This window comes from Diabrotica virgifera, chromosome 3, assembly GCF_917563875.1.
Source record: "Diabrotica virgifera virgifera chromosome 3, PGI_DIABVI_V3a".
Taxonomy (NCBI): domain Eukaryota; kingdom Metazoa; phylum Arthropoda; class Insecta; order Coleoptera; family Chrysomelidae; genus Diabrotica; species Diabrotica virgifera.
Window position 1 is genome coordinate 10,613,893 of NC_065445.1, and position 20,537 is coordinate 10,634,429.

Here is a 20,537-nt window from a genome sequence, read left to right on the forward strand (position 1 = left end):
TCTAATAATATTTTTCAATTACTATTTTTTATGTCAATAACTTAAAAATAAGCTCTCTAATAATAATATATCTTCATTTTTCATTAAAAATATAGTTAACATAGTAATATTCATCATCGTCAACAAATTTAATCTTTTCACAGTTCATACCCTTTATTTAAAATAGTTGGGGATTATGACCTATGACGATGTTGTGCACAATATCTAGCGTAGATTCTCTTATTTAATAATATTTATTCCATTTGTCAGGTATTGTAGTCAGGTTGTCACCTCCGATCAGATTCGGGATTGTCAGCCAATATTAATCCTCATTCATAGTCAGGTTGTATATACATAGGTAGATCAATAATTAACTGTCTTTGTAATAAATTCAACACATTTTTTCTTACTGTAAAAGCTGCGTTGCAGACAGGAGCGTACTAGCCTAGTACGTCAGGAATTAGCTAGTTTGTATAAAATTGTATATAGGGGTTATAGGTATTTTTTTTCATTAAATTTGTTGGTTGTACATATATGTTTTATTATCCTACCATTTTAATAGTATTAGTTAGGTACAGCAATATAGGTCACGTGGAGAAGAAAATATTCAATTCTTCCCTGGCGCCCTTATACGTTCTCAGTAATATCTTCTCGTCAGTAGTTCCTTTTTTTCATTTCTTTCCTTATTTTAATTTAGTTTCTTAACACTCCAGTACTTCATTAGGTACCGTCTTATTTCGGGCGTGCAAATACGGCCTGATCTTCTCCTGAGTCCACTTGATACAGTCTCTTAAATATCCAGCTAGCCTAGTTTCAGGAAACTTAAATAACTAAGTAATTACCCCTTTGAAGCTATATCTATTCTGCCACAACAAAACCTCATTTTGTTACAAAGGGAGAAGATATAGTTAGATTTATTAAAGCACAGAGGCTGAGATGGCTGGGACACATAGAGAGAAGGAAAAACGACCTACTGATTAAAAAGATCACCAGATGGAAACCAGAAACTGAAAGGCCCAGGGGAAGACCCAGAGAGAGATGGGAGGACCAGGTCATGAGAGATATCAAAATTCTGGAAGTAAGAAACTGCAGGGAACTATGCACATATCGAAATTAGTGGAAGAAAATTGTAACGAAAGCCAAGTCATACAACAAACTTTGACAACATACAAGTGGAATGCGGAGTGATTCACCGCAATAAGTGAATCAGAGAGCTCTAAGTAAGAGCGGCAAACATTCCACCCGAAATGAAAAGCCCTGATGATGATGATGAATAAAGCTGAGTCTCTCAAGCTACTTCTTAAGATAATTCTTAATAGAATCAAGCATAAATGTGAAGAGACAATGGGAAACCAACAATTTGGTTTCAGAGAAGGATTTGGAACAAGGAAAGCTTTCTTCTCAATGCTAACATTACTTCAACGATCATGCAACCAATTTACGTTTGCTTTATAGATTTTGAGAAGGCGTTTGATAGGGTTCAACATGGTAGGCTGTTTGAACATCTAGAAATGATTGGAATAGATGATAAAGATCTGAGACTTTTACAACATCTATATTGGAATCAAGAAGCTTTTATTCTGGTAGATGGCAAAGACACAGACAAAATTTACATTCAAAGAGGTGTCAGACAGGGTTGTGTGTTATCCCCGACTTTGTTTAACGTATACTCAGAAATAATTTTTAACGAAGCCATGGAAGGGCAATGTGGAGTTCGAATCGGGGGAGAAACTATTAACAACATCAGATATGCAGACGACACCGCGATCATGGCTGAAAGTATCGAAGATCTTCAATTCCTTATAGATCGAGTCACTAGAGAATGCTCCAATAACGGACTTAGCTAAATACAACAAAGACAAAGTAACTTTTGGTTAGCAAACAAGACGTCGGCCCTATGCAACTAATTGTCAGTAATGAACCGATAACAAGAGTTAACCATTTTAAATACCTAGGATGTTTGATAAACGAGACACAATCTGGATGAAGAAATTAAAACTCGTATAGAAATTGCAAGAGGGGCATTTATGAAACTTAGATATTTATATTCTGAGCAACTCGCAGCTGAATTTACAACTAAGAATCAAGTTCCTAAAATGTTATTTGTATCCATTATTACTATATGGATGTGAAAACTGGATCATGAAGGTTAACATGATGAACAAATTAGAAGCCTTCGAGATGTGGTCATATCGTAGAATGCTCAGAATATCTCTTGGGTTCAACGCATTTCAAACAGAGAGGTCTTAAACAGAGTAGGTCAAAGCGAAGGTGACTTAATCAAGATGATAAAAAAGAGAAAACTTGAATATCTCGGGGCATATAATGAGAGGTAGCAGATACACGATGCTGCAGTTAATTCTCAACGGAAAGATCGACGGAAACAGAAATTGGTAGGAGGAAAAAATATTCACGGATCCGAAACCTTCGTCAATGGACTGGCTTATCAGCAGATCAACTATTACATGCCGCACAAGATCGAGAACAATATCAGCAAATTGTCATGGAAGCTACCCACGCCTAAAATTTAAAGAAGAAGAAAGCTTAGTCATTTCTAATGTTAATGAAAATAATTCTTTGGAATTTGTTAAATAAAAACCAGCTTATTAAATCTGGCCACAAACACAAAATCCAGAAGACTGGAGAACACACACCTACTGGAATAGAGAAGTTAAGAAAACTACGACCAAAAGAAAAAACGAAGCGTGGAACAAAAAATGTGAAAAAATGAACAGATATGTGGATGAAACTAGAATATCTGAAGCATGGAAGTTTGTAGGAAACCTTAGAAAAGATCACAAAGGAAGAGGGAGATTAAACCCTAAACGTATGTCAGAGGGAAAGTATATTACAAATCATTATTGACAGAAGCAAGACCACATTGCGAAATAAATTACAGGGACTTTAGAACAGATCCAATAGACGAAGCCGAAGTACAACCAATCAGTTGTGGACAAGATAAGATGAACCCTAAAGGAAATGAAAAACCGGAAAGCCATAAGGCCTGGAAACTTCTCCATTTAATTAATAAACCTCGGGCAGCCAATACTAATAGAATTGTTGGGGCAAATCTTTATAATAAATGCGTAATCAAACAATACGCCAGTCAATGGGCGAATTCTATCCTACTGCATGGATTTTAATGAAATTTTGGGCCTAGCCTCTACTTATCTCTTATCTCCTAATTCAAAGTCTACCCTATGCCGATGTGTGCTTTTATCTTGGGGGTGGTTCCCACTCCTTTAAAGGGATGGACAAATTTTTGGTTAAAATTACCACGGAATTCGCTAGAACATAATTTTAAGTAAAAACTGTTTTATAATTTTTTTTGAAAACTCAATACTTTTTGAGATATTCGTGGTTGAAAATTGGTCATTTTCATTGAAACATAAGACCTTTTCGAACGGTTTTTTGCGAATACCTTAAAATCTATGCATCTAAACTATGCATCAACTAAAAAAAACTATATTAAACATTTTTGTAGGTTATAAAAAAACAATGAGACACTTGCCTTCATAAATCTTCTAGTTATAATACAAAAAGAGATATGGTAGGTGAAAATAGTTTGTTTTTTGGTACATTCTCAAATTGGTGTATTCAACTTGAAATAACAGAGAAACGGTCAACTTTAGGAGTATAATGCTACTAATATCTTTTGTAGTGCTTGAAAAGATCTTTAAAATGAGCTATATTAGAGGTCCATTAGATTAAAACTAAGCGAGATATGCTGGAAACAAAATTGATAACTAATGTATTTTAAGAAAAAATGAGAAGTAATTTTAACCCCCATCCACCAAAATGTAAATGCATCGTTTCCTTCTACAATACCTTTTACCATAGTGTTATTTCTATGTTCAAAAAGTTGGATGGGTTTAAAATGAATGGTTTTTGAAAAAAAAATATCAAATTATAGAGCGCATTTTTAAATTTTTTTAAAAAATCTTCCTTTTTCTCCATGTAACTTGAAAATGATAAGAGAGATACAGTAATGAAAAATAAAAAGTAAATTTATAAGCCCTACATTTTTGTGTGGTATCTTTTTTTCGTATCTCTTATCTTTTTCGAGTTACATGGAGGAAAAGGTATATATAGAAGAATATATATATGAAAGAATATAATAAGATTTTTAAGAAAATTTAAAAATGCGCTCTATAATTTAATCTTATTTTTTTCAAAAACCGTTCATTTTAATCCAGTCCAACTTTTTGAACATAGAAATAACACTATAATAAAAAGTATTTTAGAAGCAAAACGATGTATTTAAGTTCTGATGGATGAGAGGTTAAATATACTTCTCATTTCTTCTTAAAATACATTAGTCATCAAATTTTTTGCAGAATATCTCGCTTAGTTTGAATGTGATCGACATTTATTATTGCTCATTTTAAAGGTCTTTTCAAGCCCTACAAAAGTTATTAGTATCATTATACACCTAAAATCGACAGGTTTTCTGTTATTTCAAGTTGAATAAACCGATTTGAGCATGCAGCAAAAAAAAATAAACTCTTCTTACCTACCATACTCCTCTTTGTATTTAACTAGAAGATTTATGAAGGAACAAATCTCTTTGTTTTTTTATAATATTTTATGTAGTTTTTTGTTAGATGCATAGTTTTTAAGGTATTCGCAAAAATCCGTCCCAAAAGGGTGTAATTTTTCAATGAAAATGGTTAATTTTCAACCACGAATAACTCAAAAAGTATTGAGTTTTCAAAAAATAATTATAGAACAGTTTTTGCTTAAAATTAGGTTCTCTAGCCTCTTCCGTGGCTATTTTAGTAGGATGGAATTCGGGGCCAAATACCCTCATTGACTGCACTATAAGGAAAATATTTCAAAAGATTAAAGTTGGGCATGTATAAGCTTTATCCGTAAAAAAGCAGACAAAAAGAAATGTAAAATCACAGAGGTATACGCCTTATTCGACTGATAACAGAACGAATCGAAAACCTTCTTCTACTTTTTGTTATACTTGTTGTAGATCTATCGATCTGTCCTCTTAGGTCTCTGGCTGGGTTTAAACTGATTCAGCTGTTCTATGGGTTTCCTCTCTATTACAAGCTTACATCTAATTGGATCGTTCGCAGTGGTAATGCAGTTTGTTTTCTGCGTGGATATGTTCATGTTGAGTCGTCGACATGCTTGGTAGAATCGAAAACCAATATGAGGAACTAGAAGATGTTAAATTGGAGAATTCAATGTTTGGTCACAAAAATACTCGATAGAAAACGCACGATAGAAAGCTATCATAGATTACGAATAAATGTGTTTTTCTAGTTTTCCCTGAACCGAAAGCAAAAACTTACTTCCGGCAACGAAAAACAGACTACTAAGGAAACCAGATTTTGATTAATGTTTGTATATATTTTATTGAGCTTTACTTACCATCAGTATTACTGAATCCACAAATACAGAACATTTCAAAAGGAAGCTTTTCTTCGGCAATGGGGTTATTGGTTTTGCTACATTTGGCGTTGTGTTCTTGCATTGCATTCGTACAACACGTTGAATACTGACAATTCGGATTCTGGCAGCTCTCAAACGATCTGTGGACGAATAAATAATGTATAATAACTTTAAACCTGCTTACGATCAAGAGATAAACTGTTTGCTAATCATAGTCCAAGTAATGAAGCTTAAAATGGGACAAAACCTCGCTATTTTTACAGGATGGATCGATTTGCTTGAAAATTTGAGAATAAGTAGTGAATAGTCCAAGGATCAAAATCTATATCATGCTGAAAGGCGCTTTTACCATGGGGATGGTTGCCACCCCATCTCGGGGGTGAACATTTTTCATTATATTTTAGTCACAAAAGTTGGTAAAAACGTTCATTCTAAGCAAAAAACGTTCTATACATTTTTTTGATAAAATTGATAGTTTTTGATTTATTCGCTATCGGAAGTGTTAGTTTTATATTGAAAAAAAAAACAATGTTTTTAATAAGTTTTCTGCTAATAACTCCAAAAGTTTTAGTTTTATCAAAACGACATTACTTAACAAAAATGTACCTTTTAAAAAAAGAAACAAAACCGTTCTTTTAAATTTTCTTTAAGACCAATAGTAATCGAGCTATACTTTATTATATGTTGGCTCTTCTTCGTCAAATGCTAAATATTGTAGTTTCAAGTCAAACTACGGGAAAACTATGCATTTTTCGAGAACAACTTGTTCAAACTAATTTCAAGTACTTAAAAATATCTATCTTCAGAAATAAAGAAAGTCTCTAGCTCAAAAATTAAGTTACCTACAATGAAAAGAATGTCAGTTCCTATTTTTTTCAGCAAAAAAGTGATCGCAAGCAACCCCCTAATCACCACTCTAATTAAAATTAGTCATTGACCTTATTTAGCCTTTTTTATTTATATATTATTAATAGATTCTAGAAGTTTGACCGGCCTAGAATTATTAGTTTAAAAAAATATAGTTAAAGGAGAATAACGAATTATTGTAGTTTGGAAAAAAATGGCCTTTTCTTCAGAATAGCAAGATTAGCATCAGAGATGCGAAAATATGTTTATATATGAAATTGTAGCTTATTTAATTCTCAAGAACCTGGTTTGCAAAAAATTTTTCTGCGGCAGAAATTGAGTGAGCTCCTGACAATTAAAACTTGTAATAACATGCTAAAACCACCTTTACCAACCCTTTCAAAGTCACCTCTTTTTGCGACTGAGGATTTTAAAAATATTTAATATTAATAGGCTTATAGATCTTGTAAAAACCTACAAAACTTTTGTTTACCAAACTTTCTAAGTTAAAAAATAAAAAAGTGACGGTTAAAAAATCAATAAATTTTTTTGAAAAAAAAAAAGGAGAAATCCAATTGGAAGCATAATAATGTAAGTTAGCAGTGTTTTTAGTGATTGACCTTATTCATTCTTATTTATTTATATATTATTAATAGATTCTAGAAGTTTGACTGGCTTAGAATGATCAGTTTTTAAAAATCTGGGGTTAAAAGCGAATAACGAATTTTTGTAGTTTGGTAAAAAATGCCATTTTCTTCAGAATTCGCGGTGTGCAAGTACTTGGAAGGAAAACGAGAAACGACCGTGCGCGAGTCACGGAGAAATATTGCAACTATCTTAAATAATTCATATTGTCAATTGAAATTGTCAAATTGACGTATATATAATACCTTCTGTCATTGAAGCAGAAAAATTATATATTGCTCCACAATATTGATATGATATGCAATTATTATATAAAGGTAAATTTAATTAATTGTATTTTGCTTGCAGTACTGCATTTTAATAACTAATTTTATTTACTGCATACAATTGTTTACGTTTTGATAGCATAACCTGAATCTTATTTTTTCTTCTTATTTTTTTGGACTATGGCCTTGACAATTATCCAGTAACCAGGACTAATATAATTGGCCAATATAATTAAAAGTGCGAATAAAAGTTCAGAGCGTAGAAATAGGGGTCGCTTTGCCGAACTTGCACGGTCCCAATAGTAGCATCAGAGATACGAAAAAATGTTTCAATATAAAATTGTAGGTTATTTAATTCCCAAGAACTTGGTATGAAAAAAATTTTCTACGGCAAAAATTGAGAGAATCGTAAATGAGTACATATATCGAAAAACATTGATTTTTTCTTTACAAAACAAACATTTTGATAGCGAAGAAATCAAAAACTATTAATTTTATCAAAAAAATGTATGGAACATTTTTTGCTTAGAATGAATGTTTTTATCAACTTTTGCAGTCAAAATATAATAAAAATTTTCCACCCCCGAGATGGGGTGGCAACCACCCCCATGGTAAAAGCGCCTTTCGGAATCATATAGATTTTGATTCTTGGGCTATCCACTACTTATTCTTAAATTTTCAAGCAAATCGATCCATTCTGTAAAAATTGCGAGGTGAAAAGCTTTGGTTCCTGGCCTATCATTTATAATGAGAAAGATTCTTAAAAGGTGTTAATTAAAAATGTTTTAATGTAGTATGAAAAATATTTTTGAAGTTATACTTCTTTAGCCGCGTTTGGGAGTAAATGTATATTTGCGCGAATTGATCAAAAGTCTTGGTCCTGAGCGCAGCTCAAACCTTATACGGTATCTGATTGGGTGTTAAAATGACCTGTCAATAATTGTTCAATATGGCGGTTATGGGTAAACAAATATTATGTATGTTAGTTTTTATTGTTGTGAGGACAGAAACAAAAGCAAGTTTATAATTGTAGTGACTTTTTAAATAGTTTTTAAAAGCAACAGGTAGGTACGTAAAAAATAATGTATAGTATTTTTACTACAAAAGCGATATTAGGTAGGTCAAAATTTTCGACGTAAGAGAACTGTCAAAACATTAGAATGTGACTTTTCATTATTGTCATGTTTATTATAAATGTTTTGACAGTTCTCTTACGTCAAAAATTTTGACCTACGTAATATCGCTTTTGTAGTAAAAATACTATACTTACCTATTAGTAGGTAATGCTTTAATTTAGATAATTTGATTACGAACAAAATTTCTACCAATCTTCATCTAATATTAAATTGTTTTCTTACTCTATGTTTTGTTGTATTTTAATATATTTTAATTTCACAAAAATCAAACTAATTTGATTACATTCATAAGGTAATAAGCAACTGTCAAAAAGTTTATGGTGTATCTTCCACCGTAACTGATATGTCTAGGTAGTTAAATGGTAAAACGCTCTGAGTTACAATCTAACAGCCCTATAATTTGCGGGTTCGAACCCCATTGCAAGTTTTTATTTTTTTATTTATCTTTTATACATTTTATGATTGTATATCATAAAGTATATTATTATATAATTTTTTCCAGAAAATACGTATTTAGTTAAAATTTTTGGCAACAATTATTGTTCAGAAATCATTTCTTTGTGGCATTTTTCAATGTGTTTGTCTGTGTTTTATTCTTTTATTTTTTTAATTTTTGGTATTGTTTTAATAAAAAATTTTGGAAAGTAGTAAGTATTAAAATTAGTTTAATATTTAAATAAAATATAAATAAAGTGTTTAAAGTATATTAATTTCGTTGAAATCATATAATAGAAGTATAACTTCTTACGTGCGTACAAAGTACACATTATTTTTTATTGCACATTGTAACTCCTAAAATTGCTAAAAAATGACACATAAAATGTCTTCAAATTTAAGGGACTTGATTAATTTTATTTACACGCACAACAGGTCGTTAAAACCTAAGGCATTTTTATAAAACATAATCATAAAATTAACTATATAATAATTATAATTATTTTAAACAAAATTAAAAAGGATGATATTCAAAGAGAAAACTTAAGGAAAAAATAAAGGCACTCAAATACGCTGAATATAAATTTTTTACACCTTTTAAGGCGGTACACGATAAGGGTACTTGGTCTGCTTGGACGCTGCGCGCGCAACATTTGGAAGCTACTTTGTACGTGTCACCTATTCGTCCAAGTACACTTGTATCAACAGGTTATATCCAAGTTAACTAGGACGCTCGCCAACTTTCTTGGATCCAAGTAGTGTCAAAGTGTAAAATTAAAATGACGTCGTTGTCGGAAAATCGAAAACGAGATGTAAATACAAAAAGAAAATGGTCTTAAAGAGAGAACGTTAGATTCATGGACTATATGAAGCTGAGGAAGCATTATAGTCCAGGAACCGAAGCTTTTCACCCCTCAATTTTTACAGAATGGATCGATTTGCTTGAAAATTTAGAATAAGTAGTGGATGTTCCAAGGATCAAAATCTATATGATGCCGAAAGGCGCTTTTATTATGGGGGTGTTTGCCACCCCATCTCAGGGGTGGAAATTTTTTATTATATTTTGACAGCAAAGTTGATAAAAACATTAATTCTAAGCAAAAAATGTTGTATACATTTTTTTGATAAAACTAATAGTTTTCGATTTATTCGCTATCGAAAGTGTTAGTTTTATATGGAAAAAATCAACGTTCTTCTATAGTATACTCATTTACTATTCACTTAATTTTTGTCGTAGAAAAAAATTTCCACACCAAGTTCTTAAGAATTAAATAACCTACAATTTCATATTTAAACATTTTTTCTTATCTTTGATGCTAATCTTTCTATTCTGAAGAAAATGGCATTTTTTACAAAACTACAAAAATTCTTTATTCGCTTTTAACTTCAGTTTTTTAAAAACTAATCATTTTAAGCAAGTCAAACTTCTAGAATATATTAATAATAAACAAATAAAGAAGAACGAATAAGGCCAATGACTAAAAACACCGCTAACTTACATTATTATGCTTACAATTGGATTTCTTCTTTTTTTTTTTCTCAAAAAAATATGTTGATTTTTTAACCGTAACTTTTTTATTTTGTATCTTAGAAAGTTTGGTATAAAAGAATTTTGTAGGTTTTTACAAGATCTACAAGCCTATTAATATTAAATCTTATTAAAATTCTTAGTCACAAAAAGAGGTGACTTTGAAAGGGTTGGTAAAGGTGGTTTTTGCATGCCATTACAAGTTTTAATTATCAATAGCTCACTTAATTTTTGTCATAGAAAAATTTTTTTCATATCAAATTCTTGGGAATTGAATTAGATACAATTTAATATTTAAACATTTTTTCACATCTCTGATGCTAATCTTTCTATTCAGAAGAAAAGGCCATTTTTTCCAAACTACAAAAATTCGTTAATCGCTGTTAACTTCATTTTTTTTAAAAACGAATCATTCTAAGTCGGTCAAACTTCTCGGACCTATTAACAATACATGAATAAATAAGACCAAATAAGGTCAATGACTAGTTTTAATTAGGGTGGTGATTACGGGGTTGCTTCCGACCACTTTTGCGCTGGAAAAAATAGGGACTGACATTCTTTTCATTATAAGTCACTTAATTTTTGAGCTAGTGACTTCTTTTTTATTTCTAGAGATAGATATTTTTAAATTCTTTAAATTAGTTTTAACAAGTTATTTTCGAAAAATGCATATTTTGCCCGTCTTTTGACTTTGAAACTACAATATTTAACATTTGACAAAGGAGAGCTAACATATAATAAAGTATATCTTGATTACTGTTGGTCTTAAAGAAAATTAAAAAACACGGTTTTATTTATTTTTTCAAATAGTACATTTTTATTAAGTAAGGTTGTTTTGATAAAACGAAAACTTTTGGAGTTATTAGCAGAAAACTGATTAAAAACATTGATTTTTCGATATAATACTAACACTTTCGATAGCGAATAAATCGAAAACTATTAATTTTATCAAAAAAATGTATAAACATTTTTTGCTTAGAATGAACGTTTTTACCAACTTTTGCGGTCAAAATATAATAAAAAATTTCCACCCCCAACAGGGGGTACCAACCACCCCCATGGTAAAAGCGCCTTTCAGCATCATATAGATTTTGATCCTTGAACTATTCACTACTTATTTTTAAATTTTCAAGCAAATCGATCCATTCTGTAAAAATTGCGAGGTTTTGTCCTATTTCAAGCTTCATTACTTGGACTATTATGGAATATCCAGATAAAGGAATATACAAATAACGATGCTAGAAGTGCGGCCCTACAACGAATAAAAGTGCACGTGAATATTCCTGTTCTCACTGAAAACGATATATTAAAAAACATAAATCCAAGCAAAATACGTATAAACACCTTTGCAATGGTTATTTGAGATCTAAGTCATTTAACCGTGGCAACCAACTTAGTCCAAGTACACTTGTACAAGTGCACTTAGTCCAAGTACACTTGGATCGTGTCAACTCGCTCTAGTCAAGAAAACGAAAAATAACGCGATTTTTAGAGAAAAGGATTATTGAGTGACCTCTAAAAAATATTTTTATGGGCTGGAACTTACAGGATTCAATTTTTTCATCACAAGAAAGTGAAAAAGTTGGACAAAAGAATCGATATTTTACGATAAATACGATTAATTGGAAATTATTAATAATTACCGGTTACTATTAATACAAACCGAATAGCTAAGTAAAAGTAATAAATATGCCAGAATTAATCACATCGACCGGTAATTATTAATAATTCCCGGATTAGAACGGTAAATGTGATAAATTTCAACACCGTTAAGTGCGTAGAAGCTTGCGGAGTGTAGGGAGGTTTATTAGTCACTGCGGCATACCCAAGCTAAATACGGTGCATAGCGCATATCACAGTGTTAGTCAATCTGTAGTCGACCACTGTATAATACACTATTTAATGTATTAAATACATAAGGCTAAAAGCAGGATTAAAACCATCCTTACCTCCTGGTACTCTATCCGAAATTAAAAAAGATTTAGAAGCGATAATAGCAGATCATTCTGATGACGCTGATGATGGAGTAAAGCACCGTGGTGATATTAAACTCAACAGTACAACCGAGGATTCACAGTTAGCGAATATTGAAGATACAGGTAACACTAACAGCCCAATCGAACATAATGCGTGTGCGATAATTGCTGTAAATGAGGCAGACAATGCCAGTATTGGCGTTAACGAAAATGAGAGAGACGGAGAAGATGGCACTGCAATCGACAAAACTTCAAAAGAAAATTCAGGAGACTCGGGATCTTGCTAAACAGTCACTTGTAAAAGAATCTGACAGAATGGTCAGTAGGTCAAAGTGTTAGAGTGCGAATTCCAGAAGTTAATAGAGCTAAGGCCGATAGCCGAAACATTATTGCCATTATTATTTCTGTTATAGATGAACAGCTATACAAGCTAGGCAATAAGCATGGCAGTTTAAACCAACTTCATGCAAGAAACGAATATACCACATGCAAGGAAACTTATTTCAGTCAATGAAGCGCCTGATACTCAGAGTCTCAGTGAATGCGTTCGTAAAGATTCGAATTTAGGCAGTCAAGGAATCCGCCACTGCAACTGTAGTGGCCAATGCAATTAAAAACGCTGCAAATATAAAAAATTAAGCGTTCTTTTTAATTCTAAATGCCACAAGAGCCCTTCCTACGAAAACAAGTCATTATAGTCTAGTAATTTAAAGCCTAATGCGTATGTATGAGTTTGTTTTTACTTATAAGGTGTCTAAAAGTTGAGTTTTTTTATTGATAAATTCTGTTTAAGTGTTTAACTTTATTATCAAATTTCATAAATAAACAATAGTGAAGGCCAAAATGCGTTTTTATTACATTAACCAGAATTGTTAGGAAAGTATTAATAAAAGTCGGAAAATCTAATTATAAAAGCATTATTAATCACGGTTGCTACGGATACTACTAATATTTACCGGTAATTATTAATACAGACCGGATTTATCACATCAACCGTAACAGATATATTTTGAACGCTTACTGCGTTAAAAAAATACTATGTATGAAGTGTTTTGGCTGTTTACTTACGGAAAGTGTTTTGGCGTATCCATCGGCGTATCGCACTCTTTGCACATCAGTCCTTTGCTCAGATCTAACTTTAAGGCGTCGAAGTCGATAACCTCAGCATCCACGGGATACTTATCCATCTTAGACTTTGGAACCATAATACCGTTTCGGGGTGCCGTCCAGGGAACCAGTTCGGGCTTGCCCCGTTGGGAAATGTGCATTTTTTTCTGGTGGTCGTTGAGAGCGTCTTTTTGCACGAACCACGAGTTGCATTTGCCGCATCGACGAGCTAAGTTTTTCCTTTGATGTTTCTAAAATCATAAAATAATATTAATAAAATATGTCTGCGTGTGATGGTTTTACAGCAAGACAAGTTTTGTTGACGAATATCTTTTGTTGGCTTAGATATCCCAACGAAACTCGTAAAGATTACGAAAATGACAATGGAAGGATCGACGGTAGCAATAATAATAGATGGCGGTATCTCCAAAAATATAGAAACGGCAACTGGAGTACGACAGGTCGATTCTCTATCAACGTCACTATTTAATGTCGCTATAGAAGGAACAATAAGAACATCCGAAATAAAAATTACACTTTTATAACATTCAACATCGCAACTTATGGCGTACACTAACCACATAGCATTGATTAGCAGAAACCTAAGCAGTTTAAAGCAAGACTTTGCAAGGAAGCATCCAAGAGAGGTGTGGCAATAAATCAAAATGAAAGATCCTAGAGATTGAGGATCCTAGAAAGAAAAATGATTCGGAGAGTAGTAGGCCCATTAAACTTAGGTAATAATGAATTTAGAAAACTGATGAACCACGAAGTAAAATAAGTAAGAAGTTTTGAAAGGAGAAGACATTGTCAGATTTATCAAGGCTCAGTGCCTCAGATGGATGAGACAAATAGAGGAGAAATCCAGAAGCAGACTACGAGGAAAACCGAAAACAAGATGAAGAACCAGATAATTGCGCACCTTAAGAAGATGCGACTTCGAAAATGGATAACCATAAGTAATAACAGGACCAATGAAGAATTATTGTAGAACATGCCAAGTCATACAACCAATTGTAAAACCAAAATTTAATGCGGACTGATTCTCGGCGACAAATGAATCGGAAGAACCCAAAGAGGGAGAACCCATGGAACCCAATGCCATGATGATGATATATTTTATACTGTTGTATAATTTTTTTGGGAAAAATTTAGTAAATAAATTTATATCAGAGACCACGAAATTATAGATTTTCATTGCCCTGTATATGACCAAAAATTGTAATAGGATAATTTCGTGAGTAATCAATCAGTGTTTTCACGGAAAAGTGAAATCGTTAAGAAGGTGATTTTTTTAAAGGGTTTTTGAACCACCTTAAACAGTGGTGCGGTCAGATTAGACAATACAGTTTATTTCGCTTTGCAATGGACAATAAGACATTTTATAAAAAATTCGAAGAAGGTTAAGCGGTAAACAAATTTATTGAGTTTAGAATGTAAGGCTTTTTGTTTAGCAACGAAAGTAATTTGATGTCTCCAGGAATTTAACAAATTGGAAAGTTGTATACAAATTAAATTGGTTCTTGAGAAATGATAATATGGGTAGTGGGTAGAAAGAATGTTTTGTGATTGGTGGAAAATGATGGATGGAAGGGATGAGAGTGTTGAGTCTGATTTTGACGAGAGAAAAAATAGGCACTGTGAAATGAATATCGGAAGACAGGAGTCCAGTTTTTGAAAAGTGAGAAGTCAGTGTAAAGTGGTGAAGTTGGCCTTTGCGAGCAGAATCAAGTTGAAACGAAATCGTTGACTGAGTTGAGAAGTTAATTTTCCTGGGACCGAGGAAGATTCCTGTTTCTGTCTAGAACGAGTAGCCGATTGGTATCTATTTGCACAAGATATTGAGCAGAAAGAAAACTGAGTCGAGAATTCGAGCGAGTCCTGTTTGTTTGTTTGTGAAGCAGTTTGGACGAGAGGGACCTTTCGCAACATCCTAAGAGTACGTGTGGGAGAATCGAGGACGACGCAAACCGGGAAAAGAAGTAGAGAAGAAACAAAAAGGTTAGTCAAATCATTTGTGAAACGGAGAGAGTTTGTTTATATCCACACCATATTTGCTTAATTTTGTATTGAACAGTTCTATAACATAATTAGTCATTCCAAATTTTAAAGAAGAAATAAGTAATCAATTCAAAAAGAGAAAAGTAAATTTTATTAAATTTTTTAAGAATAAATAACGAATTATTTAAATATTTTTTTTTTGTTAAAACAGATGAGATATCAAAATTAAAGCTTAATTTAGTAGATGAGAAATAGTTGCAACAAATTTAGATTTTAGCATATTTTTTTAAATCCTATGTTTATGGTATATTGGATAAATAAATAATATTTTTTAACATTTATATGACATTGAGTGTGTTTAATTTCCCTGTTTTGTCCTTGGATGGAGTAAGCAACTAATACCAGAAGCCACAAACCAAAGGTAAAGCATCAAAAATAAATTAGCCCTGAGAATAAAGTTTATTAGAAAATTTAATTTAAATTTGGTTTTGTTTTACATAAGCAGTAATTAAATAATTAAGTAATTAATTGAATTAAGAATTTGCTCATCAATTTCATAAAAGAGAGAAATACAGAGCATAACAATACATATAGGAAACGAAAGGGAGTGGACGATAAAGAAAACGAAAGAGAAGGAATAGAGAGACCGGGAGAGAAGGAAAATAGACAGAGAGTGGGGGAGAGGAATAGAGTGAGAAGTGTATTGAAAGATGGTGAGAAGGGGTGGGGGAGGGGCGTGGAGAGCTAGTTCTGCAATTATCTTTGCAATTTTAGATTAAAATACTTTAAACATGATATAAAAATTGTTAATGTGGTTTTGAATATATTATCTTATTGTGCTCTCTTTGTTATCTATTATCTTTAATTGGAATAAACTACAATTTAACACAAATATCATAGGATAACAAAAATGTTAGATACTTACCTGTAAGTGCTGGATGAAATAGTTCATATTCTGTACAATATTTCTGCTTGACGTAAACACCGTGGTCGATTTCAAACAGAAGGGGCACTGTATCGTGGGTCCGTTGTCGTGTGCTTTGTAGAAATGATCTATGGCTTGCTTGTGGTTGGAGCAACGATAGCCGCAAGTACCGCATTGGTACGGCAATTCGCTGGGAGAGTGCTCTTTGGACATGTGTTTACCCAGAATGAACGGATTCATATAGGGAGTTTCGCAGATCAGACAGCAGAATCCGTTGTCGAATTTGGTTTCGGCTGGATGTGATGTGGCTAGGTAAAACAAAAATATTATCATCAGCAATATTTCTATACGAATAAATGATTATTTAACAAATCAATTTCCTGGACTACTATTTTGATGCCAAAGAACTCTCTACAGTGGATACAAAATAGCACAGGTAGCTGTACGAAAGGGAATAAAAGAGGGCTGTGCTTTATCCCCCCCCCCTCCCCACTATTTAACATTTGCAATCTTCTGTTCATAGATAGTACCAATCTCCTCGTGTTATTGGATCACTGATGACAACATTATATCCTCCAGAAAATCTAATAATAAAACACTGAAAACGTTTGTTTTCTATAATTCCACAGATTTTATTATAACTAAGTGACTACAGCTGTTTCGGCAGAGTGCCTTTCTCAAGTGATATAGTTTACAATGTGTTTGCTTTTTTAAGTCTTCAACTGAAGGGGTTGAGGAGTGGGGAGCTGTTTGTCTCGAGTTGGTCATTCAGAATTATATCTGTATTTTTCAGTTTATTAATTTCCATAGATTCTAAAAAAGATAGCTTAAGGCCTTTATTTTGCATATGCAGAATTTGAAACTCTTCATTGAAAGAATGATTATGATCTAGAAGGTGAAATGTGTATGTAGAAGTGTCTGTTTTTCTATTGTTGAATGCACTTTTGTGTTCTGCTATCCGTTTGTCAAAAGTTCTGCCAGTCTGACCGATGTACGTTTTCGGACAGTCACCACACGTTAGTTTGTACACACCACTCTGTAGTTGCTTTCTCTTTCGGCTTTTATTGTTCTTAATATATATGCTCTAGTTGTTGTTAGTTCTGAAAGCTGGTGTTATTCCTTTCTTTTTTTATGTGTCTGGCTATTTTTGTTGTTATCTTGCCAGTATATGTGAGAGAGCAGAAGGTACTGGGTTCTATCTGTGGTGGTGGATACACTAATTTCAGGGCTTTCTTATGGAGTTTTTGGTTTAAAATTTTGTTAACTGTTTGTTCGTTATAGCCGTTGTTTACTGCTGTTTGTTTATCCTGTTAATTTTTTATCTATGTGAGAACAAACAATCTTAAGAGACGAGTATACCATTCATCAAACCTATGATTTCTTGGCCTATAACCTCTTATTCGACTATTCCTATATGAGTGAAACAATTTTTCATCGGAAAATGCAACATTGGACCAAAAGTTGTCACTAAGGTCATTCATTACAAAATGCAACTGGTCTCCTCTTGTGATCCTCAGTCAAAAAGGTTTCCATGCAGCTGCACAATTTATCAATTCACTTGCTTTAATCCATCTACGTGCAGTGGCTGTCAATGCTGTCTCTTCGCTAGCTTTTCGGTCTGTGGCAAAAGAAGCTTCTCTCAGATAATTTACTAACACCTCATCTTATTGTTCTGTGAAGATCTTCGGCCCTCTTGAACCACCGAACCGTGCTATAGGGCTTTTCATTCACAGTCATTTGTTTCGAGCTTCTGTCATGTGTCACATAATATTAATATATCTACTTCATACGTTATTGGTATATACCAATGATACAAACCAAAGACATATGACGGAGATATATTAATATCATGTGACACATTACAGAATCTCGAAACAAATGACATTCGATGAAAAGCCCTATAGAGTGAAAATGATCCCATCTTTGATTTTCCATATATGCACATATGGCTCACGTTCAAATCTGCAGCAACATGCCTTAGTGACCAACCTTCTTTGAGTTTGGCAATGGACCGTGATAGTGTGACGTCAAAAAGGTTTCTAAACAAAACAAAGATGTGTCACTATTATACACGTGGTTTGTGTATTCATTTCGATACATCAGTATCAGACTGCACGAACTCAAAATTTTTCAATATTGAGATAAGTATGAGGAAATGGTTAAAATATGTTTATTTATCAGTTTCAAATTACACCATCTCAAAATTCCAACCCCATTGTAAAAAATTTTGACTTGTCAACATGCAGAATCCATAATTTTTTTACAATGTCCTAGTTTCATACCGCATCACTTTGAGTTAGTGCATAATGAAACTTGATCGGTATAACTGTTGCCAGCTACTAACTCAAAATGGTCTGTGAAAGCTGTTGCACTGACCGTTACTAAATTAAATGTTCGAAACAATTCAGTGATACAGAAAGAGAAAAACTGTTAAGTATCTACTGGAGTCTCGGTGATTTAAATAGGCAGTGAGATTTTATAGTTAACAATGTAATGCCGGTTAAGCCAAAATATCAATATAAGAAAGAAGGGAGTCATAGAAGCGAAAATATAGCTAATTACTTTGAGATGAGTAATGAAAAAATTAGAGTATGTAAAGTTTTCTTTATGAATACTTTAAACATTTCGAATAGTATAATAATGAAAAAGCATGCACAACAATTAAAAAAACAGAGCTAGGTTTTGTACAGCATGACAACCGCGGAGGAAAAAAAAATGCTGGGCGACCAAGGGTGCTGGATGATGAAAAAGAATTCGTGATCAAATCTTTTCCAGTAAATGATTCTCATTATTGCGGAGCAAGAAAAATCAAATCTCTAAACTTAGCCATCGTGTACAGACTGTACCAAGAAAAATGTAGAGCAGAACTGAAAATTCCCGTAAAACTCAATTATTGCACCAAGATTTTCAACAGGGAATTTAATATTGCCTTTTTTCAGCCAAAAAAAACCAGCGTTGTAAAAAGTATTACAGTAAAACCTGTCAATAACGGTCACTAAAAATGACAGGACTCTTGGCCGATATAAAAAAGTGGCCGCTAATACCAGGTTTTATAGTCCATAAATTTTGGTTTGGGGAACTTTGAAACTGGCTGGCTAGTTCAGGTAGCCGGTTTTGACAGGTGGACGTTAACACAGGTTTTACTGTACAACTTAAGTATGATGCACATATCAGAGAAAAAAAATTAGATTCGGTTAGAGAAGGAGTTGGATATCAAAAATTCAAAGGAAGATGACAGTGCTCTGTAGTTTGTTGCTTTCATCTCCAACTTTATTATCACTACCAAATGGAGATCGGAGTGATTTTCTTTTTACATGAGACGCCTATCATGTTACAACTTCACTATATTTGATATTTCTCACAAACCTAGCTATAGTTTTTTGTGGCACGAATGTATTGGAAGCAGAGGTGTTAATGAAATAAGTACGTGTCTTTGACAGTATCTAAAGAACCATGGGACATCAATATGAGCACATATTTTATTCCGATAATTGCCTGGGCCAAAACAAAAACAAGTTCATTGCTTGCTTGATTTTATATTGCTGTCAAAACTTAGCAATAAAAAGCCTAACCCACAAATGCTTAGTAGTTGGACATACTCAAAATTGAGGGTGATGCGATGCATGCCCTCATAGAAAAAGAAAAAAAAGATACCTAAAAGGAAACCCTCTCTATATTTTATCGCAAATGGTTTTGATGATAATTAGACTGGCTAAGAAAACTTCCGATAAAAATATCGGAAAAGAAATGAAAGGCAGAATTTACAAAACAGTCATCAGACCAATAATTACATACGCGGCAGAAACACTACCCGACAGTGCCCGACACAGAGAGGACAAAAAGATTGCTCGAAATAGCCGAGATGAAAACCCTTCGAAAAATCGATGGTAAGACTCTATGGGACAGAGCTAGAAGTATAGATATACGACGGAGATGCAAGGTGGATAACATTAATGACTGGGTAAGAAACAGAAGAATAGAATAGAATGTAGTCAGGACAGCGAGAGACGGTTTCCCAATAGGAAGACGATCAGTGGGAAGACCACGAAAACGATGGAAAACGACATCTTACTAGAGGCACATTGAAAAAACAGACAGAGTCATATCTATACAAAAAGAAGAAAAAGAGAAGAATAAAACTGGACGGCCTGGTACGCTACAGAAGAAATTGCCGAAGTGTATAAAGTAAAAATTTACAAAAAATTGGGAACATTTTTATACAAATGAAGCCGGAGACCAAATAAAATGGAGATAAATACAAATTCTAAGAGTTGAGAAAAACCAGCC

The 20,537-nt window shown here is 33.0% G+C and overlaps 1 protein-coding gene across 2 annotated transcripts in view; it reads right to left on the minus strand.

Moving 5' to 3' along the window:
- The window catches only part of LOC114324247 (uncharacterized), an 81,476-nt gene that overhangs the window by 12,732 nt on the left and 48,207 nt on the right, over positions 1-20,537 (minus strand). For both annotated transcript variants that reach the window (XM_050646285.1, XM_050646284.1), the window contains exons 13-15: positions 16,251-16,558; positions 13,286-13,575; positions 5,365-5,525 (exon numbers count right to left, since the gene is read on the minus strand). In XM_050646285.1, coding sequence (XP_050502242.1) covers positions 5,365-5,525; positions 13,286-13,575; positions 16,251-16,558 — 759 coding nt within the window. The remainder of the gene's footprint in view (positions 1-5,364; positions 5,526-13,285; positions 13,576-16,250; positions 16,559-20,537) is intronic.